The sequence below is a fragment of the Lactuca virosa genome, chromosome 2, assembly GCF_052849685.1.
Source record: "Lactuca virosa cultivar CGN04683 chromosome 2, Lactuca_virosa_CGN04683_v6, whole genome shotgun sequence".
In the NCBI taxonomy this organism is placed as follows: Eukaryota; Viridiplantae; Streptophyta; class Magnoliopsida; order Asterales; family Asteraceae; genus Lactuca; species Lactuca virosa.
Genome location: NC_136427.1, coordinates 146,850,134 through 146,861,873, shown reverse-complemented (window position 1 = coordinate 146,861,873; position 11,740 = coordinate 146,850,134). Strand labels below are relative to the sequence as shown.

Sequence of the window (11,740 nt, the reverse complement as noted above, 5' to 3'; positions counted from 1 at the left end):
TTCCTCAAAAAAAAACCATAAAACCAAAAAAATCAAAATTTTAACTAAACCTTGGAAAAAAAAAATACCACAGAACCATTTTTTGTCTAAAATCAATTGATAAACCTTATATCCTAAAATTTATATAGCTTATAATTTTTTTAATAACTATAAAATTTCCTAGAACTCATAGTTTTTTTTATAAGTTATGTATCTATATGAAGAATGATCATTCATACGTAATTTTTTTACTCGAGACACAATGTCTTTCTCATTACTCATCCTCCTCTACATCCCTCCAACCAACATTCAAATATAATAACTTGAGTTGAACCAAATATGAGATGAGGTAAGGTCATATTTTGATAAATGATAACAATAAAAGCATAAGCATACGAGTAACTCATCGAACATTCTCATATACCTGTCACTCACATACTACAAACCATATATATTTGTTCTTTAAATATTCAGCGTCCTAGACAAGCACAATATTATAATTATTAATATTATTATAGCAATTTACATTCTCTTCCCACTCATCAACAACACACTGATGCCTCACCTACCATGCGATTGTGATCTATCACTAATGATCATAAGGATATTCGCTATCATTCTCCACCACTTTCAAGTGCTGAGGTTGTTCACCCAAACAGTGTACATTCCACATCTTAAAATACGCTCTTTCCAAGTTTTTCACCTACAAAAAAATAATAATAATAATAATAATAATCCTCTTAACCTCAAGACATATAACTATAGTATGAACAATCTATCTCTATTCTCTAGGGGTATTTGATTAGTAGAATGTTTTTATATGACATGGAATTTGCTTACCCAGCGGGATGTGTCAAAGAGAGGACAAGTAAGACGTGATAACTTAAGTTTGCTCTTCAGTTCTTCAAGTTTCGACCGGTTTAAAGCAAGATACACCGCCCTCTCTTCATACTCTTTCATACTTCATAATTTCCAAAAAAAAAAAAAAAGTTAAATCAGAATATTTCAATTCCAATCCTTGAGGTTTAGAAAAGCAGCAAAAGTTGCACTAACCTGTTAACAATCATTTCCTCACCAACTCCAGTGGCTAAGCAGAGTGAACCAGCAACTCTAGTAGCCATTTTTTCAAGGGGAAGTGTCACCATTGGCAAACCAGCCCAAAGAACATCTGTCCCTGTTGTATGCGCGTTACATAGGGGCCTATTTTAACATAATCACAAAACTATAAGGACTTAACTATTATATAATTTAAAAAAAAAAAAAAAAAAAAAAATAGGGGGAGGGGGTTTACGTATCAAGACAAAGATCTGCCAAAGAACTGCGTCTGATGTGTTCGTTCTTCATAGCAACATCTGTGAAAATAATCTGGTCTGGTTGCACACCCTGTGCAGCAGCATCTACACAATACCCAAAAACATGTAAGAAACAGCAACCTACTTTTATTTCTTCTTATTACAACATTCAAATTGCAATGTCTTAATTAAAAGTACAAGGTTATAGTTTTATATAATAAGAGGATTAAAAATGACATACAGGCACGAAGTCTCATTTCACCAGCAGCTGGGAACCTGAGAAGCCAAAGGGCACTATTGGGAACACGCTTTAAAATATTGCACCTGAAACAAACAAACAAACAACAAACATTATGTTAAATGTTAATGTTACTTACAAGAGTAATAGAAATTGAGATATATATATATATATATATATATATATATATATATATATATATATATATGTTTAATGTTACCAAGTGATGAAAATTTCAGGATCCATCTTGTAAAGCTGATTAAAACAAGCAAATATGAACTTGTTTTCAGGCAATCCATAAGCTGAACGCTTGGGCTGGCAGTTTACATCCAGCACATCAAGGTTTTTCTGCACCCAACCATTAACAAAATAGAATTTAGGAGATTATGTAGTATGAAAAATCTAGTCGGTTATAACAATAACAAATTAATCAAACTACATTTACACCTTTACCTGCTTGTAATCATTCACAAAGTAGCAATGAGGGAGATGAACGAGCTTCTCAGAGTAAATATGAGCAAACCGAGTTGGAGAGACAAACTGTAAGTAAGATTAAACATTTAAGCATCTAGTAAAAATGAGTTTTTTTTTTTTTTTTAAAAAAAAGAGAGAGAAAAAGAAAATCGTTTACTTCATCAGTGACCAAATACTGTATGTAGTTAGCACCAGTTGTGCCAGGGAATCCCATATATGAGACCTGAATGGGAGCTGGTTGCAGAGCAAATATTTCATTTCTTGCCCCCTGGAATATAAATATATTATAGAAACAAGAAACTGATGAAGTGAAAATGATAATTGAATTTAATTATATTTATACCTTGGTATAACCATTGAGATTGATAAGTATTTGTATCTGATCCTCATTTATAAGCCTTGCAATCATATCAGAAGTCATTGCTGACACATCCTTAAAATGTTCTGCTTCTGACTGGATCCGAACCCTCCATTCACTCCCATCATTTGGACTCAAAGCATAGCAGAACACCTAATTTTCAAACAACAAATTAAAATTAAAAAAAAAAATTATATATTCATAATAATTACAAAAACTATACACCAACAAACCTCAACATTTTCTCTATTATGCATGCCAAATACAGATCCCATCAAATGTGATAGTGGATGGTTTCCAAAATCACTGCTCACATATCTACAAGTATAACACATTGTTTTAGGATCCATACTAAGAAATAAATCAATAAATACATACAATGTACAGCATTGATGAATTTATATAAGTAATAAGATGTAAAATAAATGAGGAATTTATACAGATATTATTGATTACCCCAACCGATTTCACAAAAAAGTTTAAAAATAGAAGTTGAGTGGTTAAAAAAAACTCTTGACAAAAAATTAAGGTACATACGTAGAACAATTGTCAAACTTGGTTACTATATAATTAATAACATTATCCCTTAAAAAAGTTATAACACATATTTATGTGTACCCGATTTTCAGTCGATTGTAGCCTCCTGTGATTTTTATTGGCAATGGAAGAGGATGTTTGAAAGGAGGAAGAGAGAAACGGCTTGCAATGACAGAACAATGTGCAGCATATTTGCGACTATAAAAAAAAAAGGAACCCAATTAGTATTTTATAATTATATCAAGTAATTCATAAATCTAATTCATAAAACTACCTGATTTCAAGTGCAAGGAGTGGATCAAGGGGATATGCAATCGCATGGAAAGGTTGCACGCTAGGAATAACCGACATCTGGATGAAAAAAGTCAAGTCAACTCCTTCAAACTATCAACTATGCTATAACAAGACCAAAAGGTTAAAAATGTAATATTGTCAAAACCTTGATTTGTCTTCTGAGTATATTTTCAACCTCAATAAACATTCTTTTCCTGTCATCCCAGTCGCATACACACTAGGAAAAAAAACAAGTGTCAAAAACTGTCTTATTAGAAAGTAGTAGAGAAATTACAAGTTGATTCATGCAAAAAGGGCTAAAATGTAAATGCAAGAAATACCTGTAATGTGTGGAGCAGATTACAAGTTGCTTCAGGAAAGTCGGAACGTATGGCTAATGCTTGACGATAGCTTTTAATGGCTGCTTCCACATGTCCACTACAAATTACAAGTGTAGGTGTTCAAAATACAAATTGAGCATTTGACCAAGTTAAGTATATTTGTTTTAAATGCAGTGAAAAAACCTGTCTTTGTAGGCTGAAGCGAGGTTTGCATGAGCTTCAGCCATGGTTGGGCGTATGACAATTGCATGTGAGTAGTCTTGAATTGCTTCATTAACTCTCCCAATTTCCTTGTAAGTGTTTCCACGATTAACAAGACCATCAGCTGCTAAAGGATCAATGCGAAGAACTTCATTGTAGCAAGAAATAGCATCCGCATAATTCCCCTGTTTGTTCAATCAAAGTGTTTTTACTTTTTAGGAGAGAGAGAGAGAGAGAGAGAGAGAGAGATTTTGCTACCTGCTGCTTGTATATTATCGCCAGATTGTTAAAAGGAGCAGACAATCCTGTTGTTACAGTTAAAGTTGCCTTGTAGCATTGTGCAGCAGCAGTCATCATATTCCTGAATATCAAAAACTTCATTTTAGACCTTTTACTACTTTATGTAAATATGTAATACAGTTGCCAAAAAGTATATCACAAATGAACTTATATATATATATATATATATATATATATAATTTTATAACCATACCATTCCATGTATATATTTCCAAGATTAGTGAGAGCCTGAGGATGACTAGGTTGCAAAGAAAGGCATTGCTAGAATGCAAAACAAGACTTTGGTCACAACTAAGCCAATAAAATGTTTCAGAGAAGAAAAAATAAATGCAAAGCAATATGATAACCTACACGGTAGCAATGAATGGCTTCTTCAACTTTGCCAGCATCCTTAAGTGCATTTCCCTAATGAAAAGTATATTGTCAAAAGCATGAACAAACAAAAAATTGATTATAGAACTATAGAAGAGAATGAAAAACTCACGAGATTATTATATGCTTCCAAAAATCCAGCATCACGAGCTATAGCCTGCTTATAATGGTTAATTGCCATCTCCAAGTTACCTTGCTCATAATATATGCTAGCTAAATTCCCTGAACAATGTAAAAGTCAACTTAGTAAAAGTCAAATAGTTGGTTCATGTAAAAGATAGAAACAAAATACGATAGTATTACTATTACTCACCAAAAGCCATGGCATAGTCTGGTTTAGACTGAAGAGCACGCTGATAACATACAATAGCTTCTGTAGCCATTCCCAAAGCCTATAAATTGCAAAGTTAACCCAATTTTAGCAAAAAATAAAAGAAAATTCTCCTTTTGTTAATAATAATATCTACCAAGAATTATCAGAAAAACAATGGAGTATTCACCTTGTATACATTTCCCAAGTTCAAATAGGCATCAGAAAATGTTGGCTTAAGTTTGACTGCTTCCTGCAATGTGTAAGAGTAAGACCCACACTGAGAGTAATACAAGACATAATATTTGCATGTCATTGAAAAAAAAAGTAATAATAATAATAATTATATGTATATACCTTGTAATACTGGAGTGCCCTATTAAGATCACGTGACTCCATGAAAAGGCCAGCAAGGTTTGACCAAGCAATAGCAAAAGTTGGTTGAATACGGAGTGCCTCCACATAGCAATTGTATGCCTGTCCAAAAAACACTTCTCAACATATAGCAAGAGCTACAAAATGATGCCTTATAATCTTGACAAGAAGTTCCTCTTCTGAATAGCTCGTAAAGATATTCGGACAAGTAAAGATACAATGTATAGATAGACAAAACTTATGTCCACTTTTGCCCCTGGATCATTGTATTGTAAGCCACTGAAGTTCAAATGACAAAGTGGGAAAGTGATCAGGAACTGTCGGAGGCTAATTAACACCAGACATATAAGAGTTAGAAAAATCAATACCAAACAGGACCTTCAACGCTTCTTGGAAAGTCAAAACTATGCATTGTTTAGGGGAACATGTTTATGGCATAGTGTCAATGGAACAAAGGAAATGTGATAACTGATAACTAAACATATGTATCATGTTTTCTTACTTCTTGAACCAATCCTTGAGCCTTCATCAAGTTCCCAAGGTTGCTGTGAGCATCAACCTACATAAACATATACCAAATATATATATAATTAGAAACCAAATAAGCAATAATCAGAAAATAAAGATGACTAGAGTTCATAAGTTCATACCAAACGAGGGTTCAAAGAAAGAGCCTGACGACAGCATTGAGCAGCTTCAGTTAGCCTTCCTTTCCTCATGTAAGCACTTCCCAAGTTTGACCATGCATCCGCAAAGTTAGGGCGAAGCTACATATATCATGCTCAAGGTTAGTGTGAGTAACAGAAAGAAGTGAAAGTGGAATGAAAGAGGGGGGGGGGGGGGGGTCATATATTTCTTCTTACTTCGATTGCAATTAAATAATAGCGAATGGCAACATCAATATTCCCCTTTTCCTGTATAGAAAAAAAAAAATGCAGTGAGCAAAATCCGTTATGTAATGCTGTAATGTTTAAAAACAGATGAGAAGAGACACCAGAAAACACAGTAACAAGTTATAACCTTCCATGCATTTGCCATATTCCCATAGCACTCTGCAAAATTTCGATCAATCCGTAGAGCTTCTTCATTCTTTGCAATACACATATCAAAGTCATGTAACTGAAACAAAAGGAAAAGTTTGTGTGTGAGAACCATGAATATGATGACTAAACTAGAAAGCAAGAAAGGTATAGATCGAATATAGCCAACCTGATAATATATTGCCCCCATGAGAAGAAGATTATCTGTTCGCATTGGGTTCCTGTCATAAACAGCCTTGCTATGATCTAATGCCAGTCTAAAGTCTCCAGACTTGTACTTCTGATGAGCAAGGGACATGAGCATATCTTCATCGGCTGTAACATTTAGCATTATCATTCAGCTCTTCAGCCAGAAGACACAAAAAGAAAGACCAAAACATACCCAAAGAATGCAAATGAAACAGTACTTACCATCTTCAGGTCACCCCCCCCCCCCCAACCCACACACATACACACAAGAAAACAATGCATGGCAAAGAAACAACAAAACATTTCAAAAAAGGTATGGAAACAGATAGTGAGGCCTCAACCACAAAGGTCTAACATGTTATGTCAAAGAACCACCAAAAATTGAGTGATCAAATGTGATCCCAACCTCAATTCACAAATGGAAGCACCCTCTTTAGCTCTCTTGCTCACACCTGGTCCAAAAAAGAACTGAATCATTTTAATTTCTTTATCACCCGATCTAACTGATCCCCTTATTTTGCTCCAGAAGAGTTCACATTGCCCATAACTTGGTGTCACAAGAAATTTTGTAAAGAAAACTCCGGAAAGGTTTTAACTTTTAAGAATTGTGAACCTCTATGAAGAAAACAAAGCCACAGCCGATCATATCACACACCAAGCTGTGACTTAAAATTTCAACTACTTAATTCTCAAGTCTAAAACCCTAAATGCATAAACTTCCAGATTCCCAGACAACCAAAAGTTGAAAGAAAGTTGCACAAAAAAACAACCAAACCCTAGGCATTCTCATATAATCTAAACCGTAAATAACAAAATAAAATTAAACCTTCACGAATTTCAAGTCCTTGCGACAGTTTAAGATTGACGTTAGCCGATGAAGGATCAATTTCCGTTGACAAAACAAACGAAGATTCACGGTGATGATCGCCATTATTATACGAAACCCTAGCAACCTGCTGCAACAACTGCTGTTGCTTCTGCTGCTGCTGCTGCTGCTGAAATTGCTGTTGTTGAGCTTGTCTAGGATCGGTCTGTAGGGACAACATAACTGATCGGCCGGAGAATTTCCTAGAACGGAGATCGTCGTCGCCGATTAAACCTCTTTGTTATCAAACAAAAATCATGGAACGCGACGATAATGAGTATACCGTTTCATAAAATTAGAGGATCAAAAACAAAGGATGATGATCCTCCCTCTATTTCTCGATTTGTGGGGATCTTTCGCGTAGTAGAAACGAAGAAGAGAGAGAAACAATCACGAAAGTGTTTCCCTTTTGTTCGTTGATTTTGTGCCTAATTATATAAATATAAATAAAATATATTTTCCATAAAATCTTTCCCACCCACCGCGTTTAAAGCCGATCAAGTCAATTTCACTGTCTCCACCGCCGGAACTTCTGTCTATACTCCACCGACCGGCCCAAGGCCCATAGATAAAAATAGTCAAATTAACCTCAAATTAGTGTTTTTATTACTTTATATCTCGAATTATTATTATCTAAAAACAACATTGAGAGGTTTCAAGTTATTTTAAAATAATGATTTCATAAAGAAAAAAATAGAATTGGGGATTTTGAGAAATTATTGGGGATTTTAAGAAATTATTGATTCTACATCATCAAAATTGTGATATAAATTGAAAATTTTGTAGATTTTTTTGTGGTTGAAGATTTCAATTACCATAATAAGTGCGAGCATTATGTCGTGTCCGCCTGTTAGATGATCTTGATCTTCTTATGATCGTGTGTTGTATGGTATAAATTGTTGTTGTAACCACTTGATTTGGTGTATTTGCCATTATCGCCATTGTTAAAAGATCTCTACATATGAGATTTGAGATGTTACCTGCCATTTAGTATTTGTTATCTCAATTTTGTCGTCTGGATTTCAATTCTTTAAAGTACTCTTAGATTGCTAGAAGGCCATAAGAACACAATTTTAGTAGTAAGAGACTGTGAGAATGTACATGAGTTTTGATATAAAGAGAAACTGCATGATCTATATAATAATGTCTGCTGGCAAAAACATATCATAAATTTATCGGTTCCCAACACACTTTACCCTTTTTATGCGGTGAATATAATCTCAATATTCGCTTTCGGATATCATTGTAGAGTATGAAATATATTATTATAAATTAAAACAACTCTTTATGGTATTTATGAAACCACTAGTGTGTGACATGTTTGCAAGTAGTTATGTATTTTTTTAAAAAATACAAAGGAAAATTTTTTATTAAAAAAAATACCAATGAATGTAATGATGTTCTAGCATGGGATTTTTTTTACTAATCTAAAATACATAATTACTAAAAGAAATTAAGTAGATTACATAAATATTCTTTATTATTGACAGAAAATTATGCTTTAAGTACAAGACATTTTTTATAATAATTTCATTTGTTTTTTTATTATTAGCCCATTTCAAATCATGTCTTTTCTAACTTCTTTTATCTTGTTTTCCTTTTGTTAGATTTATAGTTTATAAAATAAAGAAACAAGTTGGCCCCACCAAACTTTGGTTGAATGTAACATCTGAATTCAGGTAACTCTTTCCTTACGCTTTTGTTGAATTTTAGTTGGCAAGGAGGACCCATCGTATGTTGGGCGTACGTGCAAGTACGCTTAGTGTACTGAGGCGCGCACCATCGGGCATCTGAGCCTCGCACGCGGGATGTACGAGGAGGTACGCGGGGCGTACGTGGCCTATGACCAAAACCCTAATCTTCGGACTTGTTCCCTATTTAAACTCATTTATGGCCTTTTAACCCTCACCTTTATCAGCCACCTTGCCTTTAAATGTCCCTAGAAACCCTAAATAGCCATTAGAGGTGATTTTGAGCTTAAAGTAACAAAAAGGAGCCATTTTTGGTGTGTTTGCAAGAAGAAGATCGTGTGGTGCAAGTCTTGGACGTGGTGGAACTTCTAGATCCAGCATCTACATCATCCTAGGGAGCTTCTGGAGGTATAAAGTTCATACCTTGCTTATCTATTGATTAGATCTCTCTTTAAGCTTGTTTTAGTCCTTTTTGGTTCATTTGGTTGATCTTGACGGGTTAAGACCATTTGAGATGCCAATCTCGTAGATCTGGACGTTTAGGGGACTCCTTTAGCTTAAAGGTACAAACTTTTTGGTGTTTGTGACCTCCATGCAAGTATTAAGTCTCTTATTAAGCTCTTTTGGGCTTTAGGACCTTGTTAAGCCTTGCATTAACGTAAAGTTTGCAACTTTACATGATAAAATACTTCAGGGAGATCAGATATGAGTTTTGGAATCATGTCTTAACTAATTAAGAGCTAAAATGCAAAAGTTGGCAAACCTGAGGAGTGAGGAGTACGTTGGGCGTACAAGCTTGTACACGCAGCGTACAGGCCCTTAAGCGTGTACGCCTAGCGTACAAGCTGAGTACGCCCCGCGTACTCAGTAGCAAGCTGCGATTTTGGGCCTTCGGTGGTGGGCTTCATTTCTGGACCCTAGGAGTTTAGGGTTGCATTATGGACTTCCAAAATATTGATTTGGGCCTTGGGCTGGTTAGGATAGGTGGGCTCAATTTTGTTGTGGGCCTTGTGTGTCATGGGTTGGGCCTTAGGGTCGTTATTGTATTAGGCCAAATATGGTTGGGCCGATCAAAAGGGAAGAAGCTTTTGAGCCTTATTGAAGAAAAGACTTAGGGATTTTGGGCCCATGAGTGGGTTCGTATCATAAGTCTAATTAGGGTAAACTGTATATTTACAGCGTGAGACTTCTGGACCGGTAACCGTGCAATTATTATTTATCAGCAGTCTGAGGTGAGTCTTCTCACTATATCAATGGGTCGAAGGCACCAATGTCGGCCCATTATTTGACATGTGGATTGACGATTGTTATGTATTTAATTGTCTGAAGACCCCGGGGGTAGCCCGTGACACTTGTATGAAGACCATGAGGGTAGCCCATGGCACTTGGATATAAGATCATAGGGGTAGCCCATGGTACTTGGATGTCAGACCATGGGGGAGCCCATGGCATTCCAGGTAAAGACCATGGGGGTAGTCCATGGCAATTATATGTATGTTGCATGGTATTTGTGGTTGTATGTTTTGTGATATTTTGGGAACTCAATGAGCTTTTGCTTACAGTTTATTTGGGTGTTTTCAGGTACTTCCGGTACTAAAGGGAAGGGTCCGGTTTGATGGCGCAACATTCACTCTCTAGCACTTTCCGCATTGAATACTCTGATATTTTGACATGATATGATGTAATGGATTTTAGGGAAACAAATTATGGTTGTAATTACTATTTTAAAATGAAAACAAATCTGGTTTTTAGGATGTTACAAGTTGGTATCAGACCCTTGTTTTGAGGGATTCGGGCACACCCTTAGGTGTGTCAGAACTCAAACTGAGGAAATAGTAACCCTTTTTCAAAAGGAACAAAAGTCAAGTTTTTCTGAAAACGATTTTCTTAAGTAAGAAGGGAGAGTGCAATGCGTGCGATCAGCCGAGCTCAAGTAAGTGTTTCCCAAAATTTAACCATGCTTATGAATTGCAACTAGTATGTTAATATGTGGATATTTCAAGTATTGATTCTGTCTTTTCGAACCATCACGTCAGAGCAATGACGCCACCGCTCCCATTGAATGGTTTTGGCTTGCAGTTTGCAAAGTCTTTATAAGTACATTCCCTCGGGTGCCCTTGGTTTTCACTTTGACTGGAACTTTTTGTTCCATTTCCACCTCCGTTGCTGTTACTGCCTATTTGGTCTACCGTAGCAGCCACATCAGCGGTCACTGTAGCTTGGAACACTGCAGTATCCATTTGCGGGGGAGGCGGCGGTGGTGGTGGCGTCGTCGTATTGTTCTTGCGCCTGTTGTATATTCGGGGCGGCATTTTCTACCACAAGGTGGAATGACGATTAGTTTTAATATGAATTATGGCTCAGTCATTATTGTAATAGAATTCCTTCGTTTCTAATTGTTACGGTGATTGGTTTGTACTTATAATTGAAACTTTATTAAACCAAATAATATTGAAAAGAGAAAACATATCAGATAACAACATCCAACAAAATAAAAACACATTTTCATTTCATTAATGATAAGATACTAGTACATGTTTTTGAGAAAAATTGACCTCTAAAAGGTCTACAGTACATCGAAGATAAAATCTAGCAGCATAACGACCCTCCGAATAGTGTAGTCACTTAGACGTAGGGTCAGTCCTACATACAAGAAATAGAAAAGGGATAGTACCAACACATATCTAAAACCTAGTCTACAACAAAGTGTGAGTAGGACGAATCCTACTCACGACGGGTAATCCACTGTGGTCTCTGGGTTGAAGTAGAGGCGCCCTGCAGCTCAGCCAATCGACGCTCGGCGGCGAGCACTCTCTCCTCGAGAGCCGCATGTCTCTGCTGATATTCCCTTACCTCCGCTTGCGCGGTAGTAAGGTTCTTGATGAGTCGGTCCATGGGATAGTAA

The 11,740-nt window shown here is 35.9% G+C and overlaps 1 protein-coding gene across 1 annotated transcript; it reads right to left on the bottom strand.

The window, feature by feature from the left end:
- Window positions 1-324: 324 nt before the first annotated feature.
- SEC (Tetratricopeptide repeat (TPR)-like superfamily protein) lies at window positions 325-7,569 on the bottom strand. Its single transcript, XM_079078577.1, has 28 exons — window positions 7,106-7,569; window positions 6,260-6,405; window positions 6,071-6,169; window positions 5,914-5,964; window positions 5,701-5,817; window positions 5,553-5,609; window positions 5,033-5,152; window positions 4,866-4,928; window positions 4,679-4,757; window positions 4,478-4,587; window positions 4,345-4,398; window positions 4,187-4,254; window positions 3,952-4,054; window positions 3,676-3,878; window positions 3,493-3,589; window positions 3,318-3,389; window positions 3,153-3,229; window positions 2,960-3,076; window positions 2,575-2,659; window positions 2,327-2,494; window positions 2,141-2,251; window positions 1,963-2,049; window positions 1,730-1,857; window positions 1,513-1,595; window positions 1,271-1,376; window positions 1,033-1,179; window positions 820-940; window positions 325-682 (listed from the first exon to the last, which is right to left on the bottom strand). Exons 1-28 carry the CDS (start codon window positions 7,323-7,325, stop codon window positions 569-571), a joined length of 3,003 nt encoding a protein of 1,000 aa, XP_078934703.1. The 5' UTR covers window positions 7,326-7,569; the 3' UTR covers window positions 325-568.
- Between the last annotated feature and the right edge of the window lie 4,171 nt (window positions 7,570-11,740).

Excerpts from the sequence above, each read along its gene's own strand:
- SEC (XM_079078577.1), bottom strand. The coding sequence starts at position 7,325 with ATGTTGTCCCTACAGACCGATCCTAGACAAGCTCAACAACAGCAATTT. Across the intron at positions 6,406-7,105 it reads AGGACTTGAAATTCGTGAAG|CCGATGAAGATATGCTCATG; the intron begins GTTTAATTTTAT and ends TAAATGTTACAG. Across the intron at positions 1,596-1,729 it reads CCTGAAATTTTCATCACTTG|GTGCAATATTTTAAAGCGTG; the intron begins GTAACATTAAAC and ends TGTTTGTTTCAG.